The sequence below is a fragment of the Phaenicophaeus curvirostris genome, chromosome 3 (assembly GCF_032191515.1).
Source record: "Phaenicophaeus curvirostris isolate KB17595 chromosome 3, BPBGC_Pcur_1.0, whole genome shotgun sequence".
NCBI lineage: Eukaryota > Metazoa > Chordata > Aves > Cuculiformes > Cuculidae > Phaenicophaeus > Phaenicophaeus curvirostris.
In genome coordinates this window covers 76663537-76687364 of record NC_091394.1, presented here as the reverse complement: position 1 = coordinate 76687364, position 23828 = coordinate 76663537, and the positions used below count along the sequence as shown (strand labels likewise).

Below are 23828 nucleotides of genomic sequence, written 5' to 3'. Positions count from 1 at the left end.
AGGGAAGACTGGTGAAGACGGCCAGAAATTCTATCCTCTACACCATGTGAAAAATTTGTCTGTTGCAGCAAAAGAAAACTGGAAAATGGTGACACCAATATCACAGACTGACAATCAAGACTGTAATTTAAAATCTAAAAGACTGAAAAGTTGCGAGGCCTTCAGAAAGTCCACATTCCACACTGCCCTACTATTTTTTTACAGAAACATAATCTCTGACTATTTTTTTAATCCAACCAAACATCTAAAGCCACTTCTAGTCTTGGTAAGGTCCAGACCTCAGGTCTAAACATCACAGACTATGAATTACCCTCCCAAACTTAATTTGAATTTGCAAGCTTTTGATTTCACCTGCTATCCCCTCATTCCAATGTTAATGGCAGAGAACAACTTCCAGACTCCAAAGAGAAAGGGGAATGAAGGGAAAGGAAAGACATGGAGGCCAGGGCAGCGCAGGGGGCACAGCCTGAGGAGGCTTTAGCAGGGGCTCAGCAATACACAGCACCCCAGCAGCCACCAGGCAGGGGACAGGGCTACCCAGCATCTGCGTGGGACAACTTGGCCTGTTCAGCTGGAGCTCTACCCAAACCAAATGAGCTCTGCAACACGGTTTTATTTCAATGGATGAATCATATTTTGGTCTGCAGTCAATTGTAAAAGCCAGGAGGAAGCTGCAATCATCTCTGCGTTTCAAACTCTGAAGTGGAACGTTTGGTCCTGTTTTAAAAATGGTTTCCATTGGAATTTAAAGAACACAAGTGGGAAAACATTTCTACTAGGGCACTCACAAGTGCTGTGTCAGGAAGTTAAAAAATGAGAACTTGCAGTTACCCAAGGAATGTACATAACTAGGCTACCCTGTCTTTATAGGTGGGGGCTGGATATCCCACCCCGAGCCATAGATGCAGATGTACTGGACAATAAATATACTCAGAGGGGAACAGGTGGCACTCTAGCAGAACTCCCTTAGTGCTATGCTGTGCTGTGGAAGAGCTTTAAATCCTCTCTCTGCCTCGTAGCAAGCACGGGCTGACAGAGAGGCAGTGAATCAGACTTGCTGCCAGAGCCAGCCTGTGTTGCTCTCCGTACAGCCTGGGCTTTCCATTAGATCAGAGGTTACATGTGGCCTTAGCTACTGCATCTGCTCTTCATGGACCCCCTGCCATCAAAGGCGTGGGTGTAAAAACGCAATAAAGTAAAATAAAAATCAAGATTAATTCTGGATGGCCTCACAATGCCTGCTTTTTGCAAATGCTTTGTTGGCGGAAGCTAAAGAAATTCCATGAATAACAGATATTTCTTGAGAAATTCTCTCCCTTAAAACAACCAAAGACCATAACGTCCTCTTTGAAAGTAAACAAACAAACAAGTAGAAAAAAGATCTTTCAAGAATGCCCAGAGCACAATGCTCAGGAAATGAGGCAATTTTGTATCTGGATTACATTATGTGAAACAAAGCAAATAAAGATTTAAAAAAATATTTATAAAAGGGGCTTATGAGATTACATTAAAAACAATTGCACCCACTTTTGTTTAAGTGGAAATGGCCAATGCTCAGTCTGCAAAAACTAACGGCTAGCAGATGCCTTTTTGTTGAACGTAGGATGAGCACTGAATAAAAAAAGGTTGGTTTATACTATCTTTCAGGATATTTATGCAGAATCTTACAAGTGAACTCAAGGAACAACTAGTCTTTTAAATGGTGCTTATTAAGCAGTTAAAATTTATTCCATTAATATATTTAATTGTACTCGAAAGTTCCTGCTCCTGGCAGTAGCATAATTGCAATCAAGCTGTGCAATTACAAAAATAATTTAAGACACAAATGAAGCAGTTCAGCATAACCAAAATAAAATTGAGCTAAGATTTTAATAACCTAATAAGTCTCCTCCTCCTACAAACTGACTTGGAGAGAAGGACTGAGGAAATTGAAAGCACAACTATCAGCTTTAGCTCCAAGGCAGGCAAAGACAGTGCCCTGACGGAAATGTGCTTCTACTAACTGCTAATTAACACACTAATAATACTTAACATTTGAATAACCTTTTTCCTCCTATTTTATTCTTCAGTTTTTATTTCACGTTTCAAAAGTAAGCAAAAAATAACACGGCTACTTGGCAGAGGAGCTCATTTCTTTGGGTGATGTTTAGGGTTTTGGCCCTTGTGCAATACTCTTACAAACAGTGATAGCTTAATGTGCAAAATCCTGAATTTTAAGCTCTATTAACCTGAAATCTTTCAAAAATAAGAACAAAACCCTTATCACAAATAAAATGCACATGGCTTCATTGCAGTATTAAGTACTTCAATCCTACATGTGTTCAAAGCAGTACACCATCATAAGGCAGTAAGCTTCATTTTGTCACCAGCCTTATTAAGTATTATTCTCTTTAAAATTTACGCTAGCATAGTTTTACAGGATAATGTCCCTACTTTATTCAAAGCTTCATAAAACAGACACTCATCAAATTACCTGTTAGAAGAAGTCTAAAGTCTAGAGTATTCTTTGTTGATTTGAAGCTGAACAATGTATTTCTTAAAAATACAGTAATGGGAAGTGAGAGATGGAAAACAACTCAGTCCCTAACTATTACTGGCTTTTCTTTAACCTAAAGTGGGGTTTTTTCAACTAACAGCCATAAAAAAAATAAGATATTCCTAATTTCACAACAGAATTATGTATTTGTGTTGCCCTGCAGGACTTGAGAATTGTTTCAGAACTGTAGATTTCGGGTTCACAAAAGGCAGGTCTTGCCAGACTAACCTGATCGCCTTCTATGACAAAGTGACTCGGCTGCTGGATGAGGGAAAGGCTGTGGATGTGGTCTTCCTGGACTTCAGTAAAGCCTTTGACACAGTTTCTCACAGCATTCTGCTTGAGAAACTGTCAGCCTCTGGCCTGGACAGGCGCACACTCTCCTGGGTGGAAAACTGGTTGGATGGCCGGGCCCAGAGAGTGGTGGGAAATGGAGTTAACTCCAGCTGGAGGCCAGTGACAAGTGGGGTTCCCCAGGGCTCAGTGCTGGGTCCAGCCCTGTTCAATGTCTTCATCAATGACCTGGATGAAGGCATCGAGTGCACCCTTAGCAAGTTTGCGGACGACACTAAGCTGGGTGGAAGTGTGGATCTGCTGGAGGGTAGGGAGGGTCTGCAAAGGGATCTGAACAGGCTGGACCGCTGGGCTGAGTCCAATGGCATGAGGCTTAACAAGGCCAAATGCCGGGTCCTGCACTTGGGGCACAACAACCCTATACAGTGCTACAGACTGGGAGAAGTCTGTCTAGAAAGCTGCCTGGAGGAGAGGGACCTGGGGGTGTTGGTTGACAGCGACTGAACATGAGCCAGCAGTGTGCCCAGGTGGCCAAGAAGGCCAATGGCATCTTGGCTTGTATCAGAAACGGCGTGACCAGCAGGTCCAGGGAGGTTATTCTCCCTCTGTACTTGGCACTGGTGAGACCGCTCCTCGAATCCTGTGTTCAGTTCTGGGCCCCTCACCACAAGAAGGATGTTGAGGCTCTGGAACGAGTCCAGAGAAGAGCAACAAAGCTGGTGAAGGGGCTGGAGAACAGGCCTTATGAGGAATGGCTGAGAGAGCTGGGGTTGTTTAGCCTGGAGAAGAGGAGGCTGAGGGGTGACCTCATTGCTCTCTACAACTACCTGAAAGGAGGTTGTAGAGAGGAGGGCGCTGGCCTCTTGTCCCAAGTGCCAGGGGACAGGACAAGAGGGAATGGCCTCAAGCTCCGCCAGGGGAGGTTTAGGCTGGACGTTAGGAAAAAGTTCTTTACAGAAAGGGTCACTGGGCACTGGAACAGGCTGCCCAGGGAGGTGGTTGAGTCACCTTCCCTGGAGGTGTTTAAGGCACGGGTGGACAAGGTGCTGAGGGATATGGTTTAGTGTTTGATAGGAACGGTTGGACTTGATGATCCGGTGGGTCTCTTCCAACCTGGTTATTCTGTGATTCTGTGATTTATTTCTTTTAGAAAAGCTATAAGAAATAGCACAGTATTTTATAAGACCCAAATCTACTCGTGCTGAACTAGCAGTAGTCAAATCTTCAGAATAACACAATAAAATTGTTCCAAAACATTTTTCCCCAAATGCTTTAATATAGTCCTAGAATTTTCTTATCGTATATGGGGTGTGTATGTGTGTGTATATATATATACACACACCCACCCCCCGAACGATGATTTGAAGTAGGAGAGTTTTTATTAGCATAGTTTGGATCTACTCTACATATTTCATATATAGCTTAACTATGTAAGCTTAACCATATTAGTATAAGCAATGAGAAACCAGCCCCATAGGAGTATCCATAAAACTTTATAACAAACATTATCTATTTTTCTTTTTGCCCAGACAAATGTCAGTTTTTTAGGTTGTAATGAAAATTTCTCTTATAGGTCTCACCTTCTGAGCTGCTGCTGTGCTGCTGCCTATCTCCATCATGTGATGCAATGCATGTTTTCATTAGGCTTGCCTGCCTAAGGGGGAATATGCTCTATCTTAGCATCTAGTTAAAATCTATCTTAGGTTTAGCTTGTGTCCTCTTCCCCATTTTGCCATAGCTAATGGACAAATAGTTGCATGCATACATAGAGACACAAGAAGAGCAATCTTCTAGAAAGTCTAACTGAACATATCCTTTAGCAACATTCACTGTAAATTAGATGAAATTTATGCCTTCTTCTCACCCACCAGTCCTTGATACACAGGGAAATACAGGAATACAGTGCATAACTATCCCTACAGAGGCAGAGAAGCTAACACTAGTTTCAACTGAATTTTATGTTGTTCTTCATTTAGATGATACATCTCTTTCAGCAAATAGTCACAACATCAAGAAGAATTGGCATGATCGATGAAATTGATTGCAGCAGCACAGAAAACGCTATGCAAAGCTGCCGATGCTGTATTAGACAATATGCAATATACACAGAGTGTATATATATGCACACACACATAACAGTTCATGACTATTTTCCCTCAAATACGTGTGCTAGAAATGAAAAATAGAAATTTCCATAACTAACGTGTTACTACAGTGGTATAAAAACATTAATCCTCAACGATGCAATTACAAGCACAGCAGGTCTTCCTGAACAAGAGGCAATAAAAAGTTTATACTGACTGTTTTGCTGCGTGAATTACTGTGTGACTTGAAGTGTGGATTAGTTTTATTAACTTATTAATACATTTAGGATGGTGTTTTTAGGCACTAGAAATTTGGCACCTAGTTCTCAAGCTCTTTTGAAAAGAGCCCTAATGCTTTGAAAGTGAGCACAGGACTCTGTGTGATACATGAGTTAAGGTACTTACTACTGCCCACAAAGGTAGCAGGATAGGACCAGAATTTCTGCCTTCACGTAACGACTGACTTCTGCCTCCACGCTCTTTTACCTTTGCCTGGCACTGATACAAAAAGCCAAACAAAAAGGTAAGACCCATGTAGGTCCAGTCTTTGGTCCTGAAGAACTCTTTGGGTCTCACTGAACAGCTGCTAGTGAGTGTAGAGCTCTCAGGTTTTATGTTCCTACATCTTGTCATCCTTCTGTGCTCTCTAACCTACTTTCAATTTGTAGGCAGAAATTACTCCAATAGATACGAAGAAAGTAAAAGACTTCAGAAGTTAACTGTAGGAGCAGAATGGAGAGTAATTCCCCCAGTTCATCTGTAATGTAGTGGCAGCTTTTACAAGGAAACACTTGACTGCCTCAGACATGAGAAATTAAGAAGTCCTATCATGCTATTCCATAACACTAAGTTAATGAAGTTGTGATCTTTAGCTTAGAACTATGCCAACTTTCCTTCAACTTTGTTTCATTAACTGATTTCTCAGTTCTTTTGATATTAATTACTATAATGACCACCTTTTATATAGTAATTAACAAACATACATGGGAATTCGGAGTGCATCAAATTCAACACAGCTATATTTCCTTCAAGACAGGACAGCAACAGCAGAGAAAGATGAAAATGAAAAAATGATAAAAGAAAACAAGGCAGAGAACAAATCTTCTCCCTATTAGAAGTATATTCTTTATATCTGTCTAATCTTCCTCATTGTTTAATCCCCCTTAAAAGTTCCACTATAATTCAAATTTCCGAAAAAAGTTAAGATCTGTTAAAATCAGAATTTTTAGGTTTTTTTGCATAAGCACAATATTTAAATGCCAATTTTCTAAAGATACCATCTCATTTAGGAAAGATTCAGTATAGATGCACAAAAATAATACATTACTTTTCACAGCTAGTGTGCTGTATGAACTCTGACAACAAAAAAACCCTGGCAATATTTTTTTACCTACAGCTCTCATTCAGTGAACAGTTTAAAACCCCATACTTTCCAGCCTGCATGTTTAGCACATTTCTGCATACTCATTTAAACTTTTTCTGGCTAATATGCTGTAATCAAGTATCTCATTAAATTCTTATACCCAGTAGTGGCTGTTGGACAAATGAATTACAGTATTTTGATTTCCCTCCTCAGTAGTACAGACAAGAAAGAAAAATAATTTTTCAGAATATTTTCTTCTAAACAGTTATTCTGGTATTTCATATTATAAGCTTTGCATATGAAGAAAAAAAGAAAACAAAAGCTATTCATTAAGAGAAGGAAATTCTTGTAAAAACCAATTACTTGGCTGAATGAAAACTTAAAATACATGACATCATTAGATGCCATGTGGAATAGTACCATGATTTTCTTACAGTTTATCATCAAAACACCAGGTGCTTCCACAATGTTTACCTTTAAATTTTATCAGTAGGTTAGTATAGGAAAATACTATGATACTCAGTCATAAAAAAATGCTTTTTATGAAATCAACTTGGCTTACAACTCTTACTTCCTTATGAAATATTGAAAAGTTAAGAGTAATGCAACAATCCCTATTGCAATCCAATCTCGTAAAAAGAAAAAAATATCAAGGAACAGGAAGAACTGGCTGCTAAAAGCTTAGATCATAACTAATTTCAGATTTTGTATACACTTCACTTGATTCAGCTGTGGGGTATAATCCTAAAAATATGTATTTTTACTATTTGATTTTTGCAGATGTCCTAGAAGAATCTCTCGGCTGTTTTCCACCATTCCAGTAACTTTGAGAAGTGCAATTATTTTGGCAATTACAACTAGGAATGAATGTTAATGCTCTTACCTGTACACTTGTAGTCTGGGGCTACTCCTTTAAGACCAGCGTCAAACACTGATATCTCTACCTTTTGCTTTCTGTGGTGGCAGCTCAGGAGCACAGAGGGCTGCGATACAACAAGGTAGAGAAACGGCTGTAGCTCTATGTCCCCAGCTCCCCTGCGACCAGGCTGCCGAACGATAGTTACACCCAGGGCTTGTCGAGCAGACGATCTTGTGGAAGCATGAAGACTTTCTAGTGACAAAAGACCCGTTTTTCTTCCAGCAGACAGAGGAACATGACTGTTAACAAGATCATCTGCTGTGACGGAGGAAATACATGGCTGGCTGGGCTTCTTAGTATCCTGGCTGCCATCTGAGCCCGCTTCTGGAAGGTTCAAGGAGCTTTTGCTTATTTTCTCACCATCTTTCTGATCTTGTACTGGTTTTGATTTAGGTAAGGCAATGCACGAGTAAGTCATCAAGGAGATTCGACTTGCTGTAACAAAAATGTCAAAGGGAATGAAATTGAGATTCTTCACGATGGAAGACTGGTGGGAAGGACGGGCAATGCGATACTGGCTGGTACCACTGTGCTGCTCAATCTGAACGATTCTGATCTTAACACTGTCGCTGCCAATTCCACTGTCCTGTGCCCCGCTGTAACGGGAAGACGTCTCAACTGTTCCTCCATCACAAACATCCATTTTTTTCTGTTCTTGTTTGGAAACCTGCAAAGGAAAATATTATATTAACTTATGATATCCATATCCCAACTATTTCCATTTCAGTGGCAGCAAACAATCACTAAATAAACATGATGTAAAAAAAAGAGAATTACAAAAAATATCTGCCAAGTCAACTTTAACACAGTAATCACTCATGAAAACACAGCAGGTGTCTGTTCCAATGAAATGATGACTCACAACAGAAGACGTGCCAAAAGAACATGTGAAGGAAAAAGAAGTAGTAATGATTTCTAGGCTTAAATGACTAGTCGGTTTTTTTTAATTCAAATTCTTTCTTTAAACTCTAAAGAATCTACAAGAAATGTATGGCTTAATATAAAACCATATCTCTGTGAAATAATATACTGTAAATAAAAAGCTTAGTCAGAATTGTTTTCCAGTTTTGCTCAAAACGTCCTCTTTGGCACTAAATTTTACCATGATCAGATGCAAGAAAATGTGATATTAATCTATTGCAAAATCACAAAAAGACTAAATGGAAATTCTAAGTTGAAATGTATAAATATTATGTTGTAGAAAAAATATTTTTCTTAAGAGCCATCGAAATGGCAGCTGCCTTACATAAAACATCAACGTTGAAGGAAATGTCAGCATCATCCAACGGCTGCCTCTGTGATGGGGTACTAGTTCTTAGCTTACCAAGGCTACATATGGTCTTGACTGTGACATTTACAGGTTTCCACATGAGAAATCACTGCATATAGAAGTATTTGAAAACAAAACCACACACCACCAATAAACAGTAAAAAGAACCTTCCTTCTATCTCAGGAAATGCAAGAGAAACAAAAAGTTGCAGGGCTGTATCCAGGGACCACACATTAGCAGGTCAAGATACAGAGATATCCAAGACAAGGAGGTGCTTCAGGAAAAAACACTTCCAGTATTGCTCATGAAACAAGCAGAAATGCTACACAGAGCTTCTGGACAAGGTAGGGAGCATATGCTAAAATATTTGGGAAAAAACCCAAACCTGCAGAAATTAAATATGATAATACTAATAGCAGTAATATAATGCACAGTCAACTCTTCTGACCCATATGGAGTTTAGAGCCATGCATTCACCCTGCCTGGCTACCAAAGCATAACTAACACTGCCATCTGTGCTGCTCAGAAGTATTGCTTCTGCTCTGCTTCATACAAGTACTAACATAAGAAATGCCTATCTCATTCAGATTCATGACCCATCCAGCCCAACACACTGTTTCTGACAACACTAGGAGGAGACTCTCCCTAGAGACCATGGGCCCTGGCCACTTGCTGCAATGTTTCTCTCCTACTCCTCAAACACCCATAGCTGTTGCTTTTGGGTTGCTAGTGGAACACACCTGTATAGTTCTTTCAGTAACCATTTATGGGCTTCTAGTCCATGAATTTGTCCAGTTCCCTTTAAAACATGCTGAGAGCATCCGGCCTCCACAACCTTCTGGGGCAGCGGGTTTTTTTTGGTGATTGGTTTTTTTTTCCTCCTCTGGTTTAAACCAATCTCCTGCTGGTGTCATTGCATTTCCCCAGTCTTTTGTAGCACATGATTTCCCTTTCAGGTCCATATTCAGCTTCACCACTGCTGCTATGACTTTGTAAACCTTGATGATAGCTCTCTTCAGCCTTCTCCTCTCCAGACAGGGAAAAATGTCACGCTTTTTAGTCTCTCCTCACAAAGCACGTCCTCCAGCACCTTTAATCATTTTAGCTTCCCTTCTCTACAAACTCCACTAGACACTTCTTGAGGATACAATACTCAAGAAGTGTGATCGCTAGCATTCTATAAAGCAGTAAAGTGATGCCTTCAATCTTGTTCTTAGTTTCCATCCTGACAATGTCCAATATTTTGTTGGTTTTTTTGGCTGCTCAGTGATTCAATGATTTAATTTCTTTGTTTCAGGGCCTACTACTTTAACAGTTTTTTCTCCCTCTCCATCCTAGTGAATCTTTCAAAAATTAAATACAAACTAGGACAAATCGTACCTTAACTTCCTCTCGAAAAATACAATCATGAATTAAAAGTACTTACCAAATTTATCAGCAACTTAACTACAGGAATGAAGGGCAGTGAATTACTGCATTTCTTCAAACTTTGGTCTTTATGCAGTAATATTAATAGATTCTACGTGTACTACAGAAATTGCGTTGTGGGGGAGTTAAAGAAAGGCATTTTTTTAAAAGTTCCTTTATATTGTGTTTTAGGAAACAAAGGGAGCAACCCCCTCTCCTTTTCTTTAAAGGAATGAACATGCTAAACGGAAGTATTACAGAGGAAATCCTAAAACAGAACCATTAACTAGCTGCGATTTTCTTTGAAAGGGCTTTTGCCAGCTCTGGTTACAATCTTTTCAGATTCACTCATGTACATATTTTTCAAATAACCAATAAAATTCTTTGCGGATGATTTCTATGGCAGACTCATATCACTGACTTGTAAATGTGATACCTCTTTTAATGCAGCGTGTGTAAAAATAACTAGAGACCTTTTTAATTAATTACTACACTGTGAGACAAGAAAACCTGATTCCTCTTGATGTCCTAGCAAAGTTAGGCTATTTAAACCTCAGCCTTTCTGTCAGGTAAACTATAAAGTGTTTTGCTTATATCCTGACTGATGGTGCTTTCAGAAATGGTATAGGTGGTTTTATTATGTATTGAGGGCAAGCAGAAGACAGAAGGGATGGGAGCTGTGAAACAATCTTGCCATATCATCTCATGGAAATGCTGTCTGAAATGAAGTAGAGGGCATACGCTGGTAAATTCAGCAAATTTTAACTGCTCCATAGCCATCAGCTCAGTCTGATGAAAAATCTTTTTAGAAAGCATGGTTCTATAGCGAATGATGCTCTTACAGGTACTACATAAAATTCTCCTGTTGTCCTCTACAGAGCAGAAATTTCTAACAGCTACCTGACATTTAGGTTATGCTTGACTTGGCTTGAGATTGAAAATACACTATCATCCACTAAAGAATAAACTTTCAAGGCGAAAAGCATTGCATGTACATGACTGCGTGGAAGGACAAAGCACAATACTTCCAAATTCTGCACAGATCCTCTCTTATCACACCTAAGTAGATTTGAGTTCTTTTAGCCTAGTTCTTTTCTTCTTTATGTTATTAAGTATTTAATAATATGCTGGTCTATGTAAAGCATTTCAAGGAAGGTAAGAAAGCAGCTCTGCATCCATCCCCACTCAGACTATAGTTTCTCTGTGAAGACTACTACACGGGTGCTAATTGGTCCCAACTGTTGCGTTTCCTATTATGTAGACATTTGACTACAGAAACTTTACTGAGATCTCAAATCAATTCAGGCAGGTCACCGAACAGCCATCAGATGGCAACTTCTGCTCAGTGCTAACCAGCATGGAATATGAGCCAGTGCCCAAAAGGTGAAAGACACCATATCCTATTACAGCTTTCCATGCCACCCAGTTCCATAATGAAACTGTCTTACGTATGCTCTTACCACATATATTATAAAGGTTTGAACAAGTGAGCAATGATTTGCAAGACAGCTTTATATAACACAACTGGGTACAAAATAAAGGTGCAGAAGAACCACTGGAATGCCTTACATCTATTTCAACTCAGTAAGCATCAAGCCTTCCAATCAAGTTTCACAATTAAGCCAAAAGTACACCAAGTAATAAATTCGGAAACCATTTAGGTATTCCTCTAAAGGGATAAGGATATGAGAGGGAACAACTCTCAGTATAACAACTCTAAGAAGTTCTCTGCTTTATTATAGAATAAATGGGCCAATACTTTAAAGATGTCAAGAACAGCAATATCAGCTTGCTGTGAGCAAATGTAACGGTAACGTTTATCATTGGGCTGTATTATATCAGTTCTCTTACTCTTTACATAACCCATTTAAAATGAACAATAAAAGTTTTCTTTAATTAGCTACTGGTGTGCATTAACATGATCATGATTAAACCATAAAAACCAACTGTACATTACTCTGGTCCCCTATCCCATATGTTTTAAATTATTTTAGTTGAAAATGTACTTTGAGTCCCTTTTAAAAGTTCGACCTTGTGCTTTCAGAGAATTAAATGCATATTACTGTAGTGGAGAAGATAATGTTTCAGACCTCCAGGCATATATTAAACACACTGGCAGCACATTAGACAAAATGCTTTACTTATTAGATACTTCCTATTCTAAACAGTGTCATCAAAGGCTAAAAACAAAATCCATATAAAAGCTGCACAATGCTTCCACACAGAACCTGTGCCAAAATCCCTGTACTTTCCAACTAATGAGGAAAGGATGTGTACTCTTAACATATGAATGTAAGATTTTCCAAGCATTCACTTTAGGAAACAGGACTATTGATTCCACATGGCTTATGTTAAATGAATCTGTATTGGTAAAATAACCTTTAAGATATTTGGCATGATAACTGTAATTAAACAGTATTCAAAGAAATAAAACAAAAGGGAATTTGGTTCCACAATGGCTAATTAAAATAAAATGAAAAAACACAGCATGTCATCTATCAAGATAAATTGTTATTGTTTAAGAACTATTTAAATACTGTTAAAATATACTTTTAGATAAAATCTGAAAGGACTGGAAAAATATTTGTGGCTTAAAAATGGATAGTTTGGCAAAGAAAAAAGTATAGGACGCTGAAATTTTATGCTGAGATAATAGCTTTAAAGCTTTGAGCACAACCAGATGGTACTTAAATCAGAGGAATTCTACAGTTTCACTGTCAGAATGAGTTGCAATATGGAAAGGTTTTCAATAGCTAGAAAAAAACCATGTCAAGATGATAGTTTACTTCTTAGATCGTTTCAGTGCATTTTCTCGTCCTTTCACAGTTACATATCCTATCAATATGAGACACCGTAGAAAAGGTGTTGAAAGCTAAGCTAGTACCTAGGGAACTGTAGCTAATTCTTCCTTTTCATGTGTTGAGATAGGTAACTTTACTAGCTTAACCCCTTGAGTTCAGTAGGGCATATGACACCTATCTGTTTAGTGAAAGGGCATGGAAATAGCGTGTCCTGTAGAACACACACAGAGAAGTAGATCAGAAACTCAAAGGTAAATAAATACATGTGCTTTTCAAAATTGGCGACTGGTCCTATCTGAGGTCACTGTAGTCTTAACCAGGTAGCTCGTATTTTCCATTCCTGAAGAAAGTATTTAGATGGCAGAGACATGCCTTCAAAGTTTTCATTCCATAAAGAGAGGTGATAACACCATCAAGGTGAACACGCAATAATTAACACGTTTTCAAAGGGGGGCGTTTTACAACAATTGGCAGCACTTTTTCATTATACGTTCACTTCCTTGATCTCTCAAGAGTTTTCAGCAATAACAAATACAAGCATGTGAAAATGTCACTATAAATATTTCTACCAGCTTTATTTGCTTTTACAGGATAATTCTTTAATTAATAGAGTAACTGTAAGCAACTTCATCTTTGGAAGTGCAACTGCTGTTTACCAAAAGCATATATATCTGCATAATTTTTCCAGATTCTCATATTAATTATGTAAAATTTCCAGCCTTCAGCACAGCCATTCCTTAACTCTGATCAAAACTCTTTAGCCAATCATGAGATCATTCTTCACATCACATAAATCATGGAAAGAGTCACAAGTGTGAAACCACAGAATCAAAGTGCCAATCACATCTGCTCCATCACTGCAGCATGTGACCTTGTTTTATTTCTTTTGCTAAAAAGTTACAGTATTTTCATGGAAATAAAAATTTCGCCTACTGCATAGAGTTATAGGTCTCTTTTAAGTTTTCAATTAAAACTTCAGTCCTAAAATTTAATCTGGATAGATTTGCTTCTACTCATATCAACCCAACTGAAGAAGACTTCTGTATAACATGAATCTAAAGCTGTCCTCCAAAAAGGGAACTATTTAATCAACCTAACGTGAGAAAACAAAATATAAGAAATGTTTGAAATAATTTATTTCATATAAAAGTCGAATGTAGATTTTTTTTTTCCACTAAGGAATTTTCTTTTTAACCAGAATTCAATGTAAAAAAAAAATTACACTAATTTGAAGTGTAATTATGTATATGAGCTCCCAGACCTGCAGAAATACTCCTGACAGGAATTCAATTGTAGCTTTCACAATACTGCAGGAATTAACAGTTGTAACATGGGCCTATGCGAATGCTAAATCCCTTCTAATGCCAACAGATTTTCTTTTCATTTTAATACAAACTATGTTTATTTGGCAATCCTATAAAAGGCAGCAAGAAACTTTTGCGTTCAGTGCTTTTTCCTAAAGAAATGCTTTCTATTTAAAAAGATCTGGCTAAAATCTGGCAGAATACTTTGTCCAACAGTAAATTTCATTAATATATTCATTAAACTATTAGCTATTAACTATTATTTGTGTTATTTTTCAAATTTAATTTCAGAACTTCAAGTTAATATCTTTGTTTTATATGAAATAATCTGAATTAAAACAAATAAACATATTTACTTCAGAAAGTGAGAAGGTTTGCTTATTTTTGCACCTTTTCCTTTTTTCCTAAAGCCATGAAACAGTGTATATCCATGGGAGTCTGCTCGCATACTTCACGTGGACATTTTAAAAAAGTAGTTGCAATTTCAGCTTGATTTTGCATGACATCACATTTCCACGCAGAAAGATATACTGAATTAAATGGTGGTCCAGTGTTGATGTGATCTTGGAGAAAGCAACTTTGTCTCAAGCTAGCTGAACCTTTCAAAAGGCTGAATTAACTGTCATTCACTGATGTGCCTAAGTACATTGAGGTAAAAAAACAACCCACAGCAAAAAACATTCAAGGAATTAAAACGTTAAGTCTTAAGGCTGTGATTTCACTTCAGAAAGCTCTCTCTCAAACACTAGAGACAGACCAATTACCTAATTCACCACCCAGTGTGGCCGTATAAACAAGTTTGCCACTGGAACTGGTGTGTCACAGCTTGCGGCGGGATTATTTTTAGTGGTGTTGCCAATGACCCGTCCTGGGAAATCACAGAGCTACTGTATGGCACCTATGACAATACCGGGCTTAGGCACAAAATATCCCTGGGTCCTATGCACTGATGCTTCCTTGACCAGGTGTTCACTCATGGATCAAAACTTTCCCATGTGATGAGTATGTTTAAAGGAAGAATTCACTGTACAATTCTTAAATGCAAGAGTTTAAATAATATATTAATATTAAACATGGAAATATCAGATGATTCACTGTTACGACATCTGGAGATGAGAAACCTAACAGCTATTTACTCCCATTGGAGTAAATTGGAATATTCTCCCATTGACTAATATTCAGCGTTCTGTAAAATAAATCAAAAGATGCAGAAGCAAATGCCAAATATCCCTGCAGTGATTCAAAGCAGGATTCAACAGAGCCCCAGAATGCAAATTTAGGCATCATTTTCAAGAATAGGATGAATGAATGTATGAACCATGAAAAGAGTCATTACTGTAACATAGTAGAGTAACTTGGTATTTGACTTTCATAATACAGAATCTACCTGCAGTCTCTTAACTGAATAAACATACAGTTAAACAAACTATCCCTCAAATTAAATGCTACAATCTCTTCCTTAATATATACTAGAGCCTTTATCTGTTTTGAACAACTTAAAGGCAATTAAATAACTAAATCCATAGCAGATTAGAAGATGTCATGTACAAATGTTGCCCAACTAAACAAATTTCTTTCCACATTATTTCCAGTAATGTAAGTCAGGCTGAGTCAGACTATATGCCACAAGCACAAAAATCCACAATACAGGAGTCTCCAGTGAGAAATGTCCAACTGCTAGCACACAGTTGCTCACAGAAAAGTGTGCTGGGATGTCGAGTGCCTCAGGTCTTAAAGCTTCCAGATGTCTGGAAAATTATCATTTTAGCCTTACTGCCTTTTTTTTTTTTTTTAACGTTGTTACATCTCACCTGTTTTAAGCCAAAGAAACATGTATCTAGCCTAAGGTTTGACCAATCATGTTTCAGTTTGTCCAGAGTATCTTATAAAGAGAGTAAAGGAGCAAAGCACATGAAGTGGCATGTGAAATAAAGACTGAGAAATCAAGAATTTCAGAACAAGGGGAAGGGTCTGGGGGGAGGGACCATCATAAAACATCCCAAATTTTAGCAAGCTTTTTGCCACAGCCTCGGTGTGCAATTCCACATCAGACTGAATTTGTGTCTCCTCATTTATCTTTGTATGATTGTGTAAAACAGCCAGTTCAGGGTCTTGAAGCATCCAAACAACAAACCCAGAAAAAGCAAAAAACCACAAAACCAACCCCAAAACCATACTTTGTTTTTGGCCTGCTCCCTTCCCAGCAGTGGCTTGTTGTACTACTGCAAAGCAGAGAAGGAAATGGACAGACTGTGGCAGCCCAGTTGGGATTAGCTTAATGAGCCTCAAAATTGCATCCGAAATTGTGTCCTCTGAACTCATTTAAAAATAATTAAAGACAAGACCTGTGGTATTGGCACAGGAATGACAGGTCAGTAACAGAACCTCTGAGAGCTCATGTCAAGAGCAGATGACACAGGGAGCTGCATCTTCAGGTTTTTCTGACTGATCAAGCCTGGCAGCCTCCCCACTGCCTTAGTCTCTCAGTGCTAGGACGCTGCCTCAAAGTACCCAGCACTTGGAACACACTGAGATTTGACTTTACACCTTACTGGAAAATCAATGGAGAATTATGAAATACATCCAGCAGCAGTCTGCATTTTCAAAGCTTCTAACTGCACCGCAATGATTTCATCTGACATTAAAGACAATTAGAGGGCATAGATACAAAGATGAGTTTTCTTCTTAATGAAAAACACCTTTGGCCTTTATATGCTTCTATATGGGATTATTATTGCATGTTATATTACAGATGCAAAAGCACTGCAGATATTACTGAATATTATTTACATATACTGGGTTTTTTAAAATTAAAAATAATGCTTTTACAATTTTGGGCCATGATGTTCCTGCTGGTTCACTAAGAATTGTAGTGGGATTTTCTGCTTTTTTCCTATTTGTTGAATGTTATTAAAATACTTTCTAAGGATAATTTCTTAAATTACGCAACTGATATGTCCATACATATGCACTGTTGTAATTGGGAAGTCACACAGAATAAGCAGAATATTTCTGTGGTCCATACTTTCAAAATATTTGTGAGGTGTTACCTTAAAGCTAGTGTTGCAAACAGCTACTGATTCAGTTATACAGGCTGTGCAAGGTATTCATTTCTGCACTCCATTAAAAAACCCACCAGTTCTCATTCTCCCTACTGAAAAAAAACAACCCAACTTTGAAAAGCAAGCTCAGGGTGGCCCATCTTCCAGAATCTCCAAACAGCCCAAATCAGACACGGACATACTGCCTTACATATTTAACACATGGTAAAATGTGACATTTACAAACGTAATTTGAAATGTTCATCCTTTAGTGTACTGTTACAGAATATTTTATCAGAAACAATCCTTGGGGGAGTATCTTAGCATTTTCTGTTTGTCTCTAAAGCCTTTTTAACTTAATAAACCTGCAGTACATGCGATGGTATGACATAACTATGGACTACTTTTAATCATATCTTTTATCTACAGTGAGGGAGAAGCCTAAAGTTAATGAATGGAGCATAATCTTCCCCTTCCCCCCCAACATAAGGTACAAATGTTCTGCCTGAATTATTAAATAAATACTAACAAGCTTTAACTGTTTGGACTGATGATCATTGTTATGCGCACATATATAGTCATATATACAACAGTACAAAAATCTATTGATTGTTTGTTTTCTTAAATTAGTTTTCAGTTTTATGGCACCTACAGAAAAAATTTCCAGTCTGTCAGAATGCAGCATGTAAGAATCTGGGGGAACTTACTATTGAACTCGGGTCCAGCTTGCTGAGAAATACACAAAGCATTGTTCAAAACAGCCAGAATGCACAACGTAGCCAAGCTAACTTTCTGACTTTCATTATTTTGGTAGCTGGACCTTACTGATTCTGGGTATAAATCCATTTGCTACGGTGGGCTTCATCATGGACAAATCTGCACAAAGACCAAATGAGGCACTCAACCCAGACCAGCCTACCGAGAAGTTATTTTGTACAAACACCAAGGATTTAATAGACACAATGGATAAGCCCTCCAGATGTTCAACATGTAAAAAACATTTATCTGGGGAAAACACATTACTGCCAGATAAAATGAATTTTACAAAAAAATGGAGATTTTCAAGAGCATGTAGATCAATCAGGTGCCCACCTCCCACCGAAAAAAATAGAGACCGGCAGATTTATTTGTGATTCTGAATCTCTCCTACTCCCTACTATCCCTGGTTTGGATGACGAAGCAGCTGATCTGTAGCAACAACATTTTGTAAACCTGATCACATATTCTAGTGGGAAAGCAAAAAAGACATACAAATTAATGCAAGAACACAGGTGAACAAACACAAACACACAGTCCTAATTATCCCTGTAACTATGTGAAAAAAACATGCCCAACTTCCTGGAATACTGTCTTATCTCACTGTTCTTCAGAGAATATTTCACGAAACCTGTAGGCAGGAGCCCTAGTCAGTAAAACTAACAAAATTTTTTATGGATTCTCTTTTTTAACCAACTTCACAATAATCTGAAATAGTTGTCACTGTTCATTTCAGAAAATACTCTACTCAGTCACTATTACTCCTGTGCTTTGACAGAGAAAGTTAAAATTAGTGGAAATCTTTACTTAGGAGGAGTCAAGAATGAAGCCTTCAGTCTTGATTCATGCAATGAGTCACACGCAATTTGGGGGGATGGTACAAACTCAGTGAAATTAAAAGAGTTGGAAACACTGCCTAGAAAACATGCACTGAGGAAAAAAGTTGCTAATATGCAAGGTTATTAATCAAAATCACTAACTATCATAGCAGAAACACTGAAGCTGCATAAATATAGCAGAAACACCGAAGCTGTATGTATAAACAACTAAGAGCTTTACAGTGTCTTCTCTCTAGATAGGTACTGGTGGCCAGTTTTCTGCAGAAGTAAGTTCAGAGTAATTGGAAATGGCTGCAAACCTGAATTTGATTCTATAAATTTTATTAATGTCACGTGCATGACTCATATCAGTGTCTTATCATAATCATAATCTATCATTTCAGTGTTTGATATAGCAACAAGTAACTCGATCAGACTAAAGTCAGCTGTAAAAATGGAAGCATTGTCCTGCTTGTTAATCTACTTCATAACCAACAGAAACTCTGCAACATAAGTCAGTGTAATAACTACCTCCGCTACCTAAATGGGAAGATAAACAGTATCAGATTTTATCATTCTTACTGAAGATACAGAATCTATGCATGTACTTTGTGGGCCCTTTGTGACAGTCTACTAAAATGTAGATCACTGTAATTTTACTAATTTGGCTTTTGTAGTAGATGGCAGAACACATCAAACAAATGAGAAATGAATGAAATACAGCTAAACTTCTTATTGTCCTTCCATTCTGAACATTGTGTTTCCAGAAAGAAACACTATTACATTCTCTGCCCCATTCAACAAAAGTCCAGTGCAACATTCAGTGTTCAAGTGAAAAATTATTATTACTGAGACAAGTCAGTTTTCCTGCAAGCAGTGCACAGAACAAAAATCAATAGTTGGGATTCAGACAGGCTCAGAAGCCCACATAATCCCAGAAATTAATGTTGCTGATGAGGGTGAGGATATTAATATCAGAGAATTACTGTCTACTTTTGGAAACCTCAGCTGAAGTGTGAATTTCAAACTACACTCTTTCACTTAAAATATCTAGTTCAAATTCAGCCATCTCAAAATTTTCATAATGTGACTGTGGATGCAACTTGAGCAATACTGCAGGTGGATGAATGAAACTCTCCAAAGCAATTTAAAATATGTAACAGAAACTGATTAGACTTGAAGTGTAAAACTAAATTGTGCATTTCCAGGTTAACACATAACTAAAAGCAAGTGTCATGAGAGTTTTTCACTGTGTGAAAACTCCATGCTTGCATGTACATCCACAAACATGCATATGTCCTTTGAACAACCCTCACGTGTTTTGTCTATGGACCCTTTTTCTTAAGGGTTCCTATTTTAGTGTACAAGAACTGTACCTCGGTTTCTACTACAATGAAAATGTTTGCTCATAGGAAATATCAAAAAGAACTGCACTGCCCTTTGAAAAGATACCTCCCTGCTGTTTTTGGCAACAAAATTAAATGATGAGACAAAGCCTCCTAACAATGGAAACACTATGGCGATGACTCAAGTTACTGGCAAGGACTTTATTTTGATAGTAACACTGAACTAACCAAAGATCACTTTATTTTCAGGAAAACATCCGACAAGTGGCTATGTGGGAATCCGAGTACTGGTAAAACTACCACAAAAAGGATGCAAGTATTACTCAGCTATTCCAGCTAAGGGTTTTTACTGGCATCCTCAAGAAATTACACTTTAGTTGCCCTCTCTGACACTATGAAGCCACACGAGTTTACTCTGTGTTTAAAACTGTATGAACAAAAAAGCCCAATGGTAAAAACTATCAGAAGACAATTAACGTCATTTATATTTCAAAGGATTTAGCCATTCCACAAATCTTAAGTACTGAATTAAAAATAAGACTCCACAGAAGCCAATGTAATGTCCAGACCACCAGACTAAACAAAACAATACACGGTCTGTTTGTCCAAAATAAGACAAATAGCCTTTTTGTCTTCATTTAACTTACTAACACTTCAGTATGTAAAAGAATGAAGACAACTTGCCCCAGCAGAATTTGTGAAGCAAGAATCTAATGCAAAAAACTTACATCTACTTTTAACAAAGATAGGGAAACACTTCTTTGCCTTCCACAGAAAGTCCTCACTAAGTTCTTCTCAATTGAGATGAAAATTCATTTCATATCCACCACAGTCAGAAAATCTCTTTATGCAGCAGGATCATTATTTACAGATTTCCAAGATTAGGTTCTCTTTGGCCTGTGACTTTCATTCAGGTGTGAATACTCTGCATGAGGTACAGTTTCAGCACTGCTAGAATACTGTCCCATCTATACTACCCAATAAGACTCTACTGTATTGCATGCTATTAGACTTCAGGAAGCAAAGATTAATTTTAACTTATTGCACAACATATCAAACTATAGGCAACCACAGGGAAAAAAATGAGGACAATAAATTTTCTATCTCAAGGGAAAAGTAACATTTGTTAGACGTCAGAATATTTTTATTTTAGTGTTATTGGAATAATTCTTGTCATGCAGTTTAGATCTAGTAAGTCTACTTGTGCAGTGGATAAGATTAATCTGTAGAACAATCTAAACTATGAAAATGATACTTTACATGCTATAAAATTTGTGCACACGTATGTCTCAAACATGCTCACTTTTTAGCACATCTTTATGTTATGTATGTGGAAACACAGACATCAAATTAACTCCTAGAACACGCTTTCACATTTGAAGGTTTCAGATCTTTAACGTGAACAGAAATAGGAAATGTATGACATTTTACAATTAAACATTCACTGTCTTATAAAGGTGCTGCAGAACAGATTTTCAGATTTAGATGAGACAGATTCCATTTTTTACTAAGGTCTAATGCATAAAGAATTCTGGTAACAGATCGGATTCTTTTTTATTAAGCTTAAAACATTATAAAAATTATTAAACTATGATGTGGTTGTAAAGGTATACTGTTGTGGCTGACCCTCAAGCAAATTAATTTGAGAGGAAACAGTAAATGCCATTTAACTCTGTCCAATAAATTAACCTTGACCTCTTGAGCATCTTTGCATTCATTTTATTTTATATACATAGAAGGCTATTCTCTTTCATGTTTAACCTCACTACTAATAAAAAGAACATTTATCCCTAGTTGACCACCCAGTCCATAGAGGCTACAGAAGTGGCCAAACAGTGTCTATGCCAGCTACTAAGTAACAGCTTTCCCTCACTGGTAACTTCTGTTCTGGCTTCTCACCACCCTTTTCATGATTTTCACAAAATAGATAACAACAATTAATTGAGACTTCTTCCTTTTAATTTGGCTTAGAACACAAAACACTGCATATTATTTGAGGAAGACTGACACACAAAGTCAACATATTAGCTTTATTTACTTCTAAAAATAGGTTAAAATGCAGGAAAAAGACTATCTCTCTTGAAGGAATGCCAGAAAATGGTAAGGATCCTTCCCGCAAAGAAAACAGGGAATTTCAAAATCAAAATTGCCCATGCTTACTGTCTATAACTACAATTAACTCTTTACTAGCTTCAACTATAGTGTCTCCTTTTATTCCTCAGCTTTCACTTTAAGAAAAGCCATATTATTTTGCTTTAAAATGAAGAGAATTACAGAATCCATGTGTTTATAATCACTGTCAAGAATCAAGTTTTCTGCACTACCAAACAGGTGATCCTCTGTACAAGGAAGAAACTTTAATAAGTCCTGTCTGAAGGTAACGTGGCCACAGCATCCAACTCTACTGTATACAAGCATTTGATGACTCAAAGGAGAAGATGAGCCAAGATCAAAGAATGCAGAACCTTCAGTCATGCATCGTTTGACCTAACACTCAAACTTTCGTCTCCTCATCAGACGGTTAAGCATATCATCACTATGACACATTCAGTGTCCATAGTATGAGGAACTCCACGCCCATGTCCTCTCGCACTTCCGCGTAAGGTGAGAGTTTGAGCCACCATGTCATCTTTATTGATTTGGTCCTACCTAAATTTCAACAACCAACTATATTATTTATGGCACAACAATAAAAATTCTTACATAGTTTCTGCTTTTCTAATCCTTTTTTTTTCCAAAATGAATGAATATGATTTCTTTCGCATGTACTATAAAGTACAGATTGAATTTTAGTACTATTTCATAACAACAATTTTTTATTATCTCTTTACTGAATACTTCAGATTAATACAATCATGAAAAAAGGAAGCAACATATACCAATTGTTTATGCAGAAATGCATTCCACACATCCCATAAGCCTGTTGCTAACAATTTTATTAATAAACTAAATATATTAAGCAGCTGCAATAAATTTGTGATTCTCCCATTACCGTAGTGTTAATCCATCAGAAAGCTCTCATAGCCCAGGATATCAAAGATATGGTACTACATGATGTGTGAACTGCTATTCCCCAAAACAAAAACTCAAAGACTTAAAACATGGGACAAAACTGAGCACATATAGAAGATCTGATCAGTAATTGTGCAAACTACAAAAAAGGCAAAATTGTCCGAGCAGTACTGTATTGGTTCACATTATCCCCTTAGCAAGTTTGCAGACGACACTAAGCTGGGTGGAAGTGTCGATCTGCTGGAGGGTAGGGAGGCTCTGCAAAGGGATCTGAACAGGCTGGACCGCTGGGCAGAGTCCAATGGCATGAGGTTTAACAAGGCCAAATGCCGGGTCCTGCACTTGGGGCACAACAACCCTGTGCAGTGCTACAGACTAGGAGAAGTCTGTCTAGAAAGCTGCCTGGAGGAGAGGGACCTGGGGGTGTTGGTTGACAGCGACTGAACATGAGCCAGCAGTGTGCCCAGGTGGCCAAGAAGGCCAATGGCATCTTGGCTTGTATCAGAAACGGCGTGACCAGCAGGTCCAGGGAGGTTATTCTCCCTCTGTACTTGGCACTGGTGAGGCCGCTCCTCGAATCCTGTGTTCAGTTCTGGGCCCCTCACCACAAGAAGGATGTTGAGGCTCTGGAGCGAGTCCAGAGAAGAGCAACGAAGCTGGTGAAGGGGCTGGAGAACAGGCCTTATGAGGAATGGCTGAGAGAGCTGGGGTTGTTTAGCCTGGAGAAGAGGAGGATGAGGGGAGACCTCATTGCTCTCTACAACTACCTGAAAGGAGGTTGTAGAGAGGAGGGTGCTGGCCTCTTCTCCCAAGTGACAGGGGACAGAACAAGAGGGAATGGCCTCAAGCTCCGCCAGGGGAGGTTTAGGCTGGACA

General features: G+C 38.0%; 1 protein-coding gene across 1 annotated transcript in view; it reads right to left on the bottom strand.

The window, feature by feature from the left end:
• The window catches only part of VPS13B (vacuolar protein sorting 13 homolog B), a 435364-nt gene that overhangs the window by 109458 nt on the left and 302078 nt on the right, over positions 1–23828 (bottom strand). Inside the window, exon 34 of the mRNA XM_069854414.1 lies at positions 7161–7863. Coding sequence (XP_069710515.1) covers positions 7161–7863 — 703 coding nt within the window. The remainder of the gene's footprint in view (positions 1–7160; positions 7864–23828) is intronic.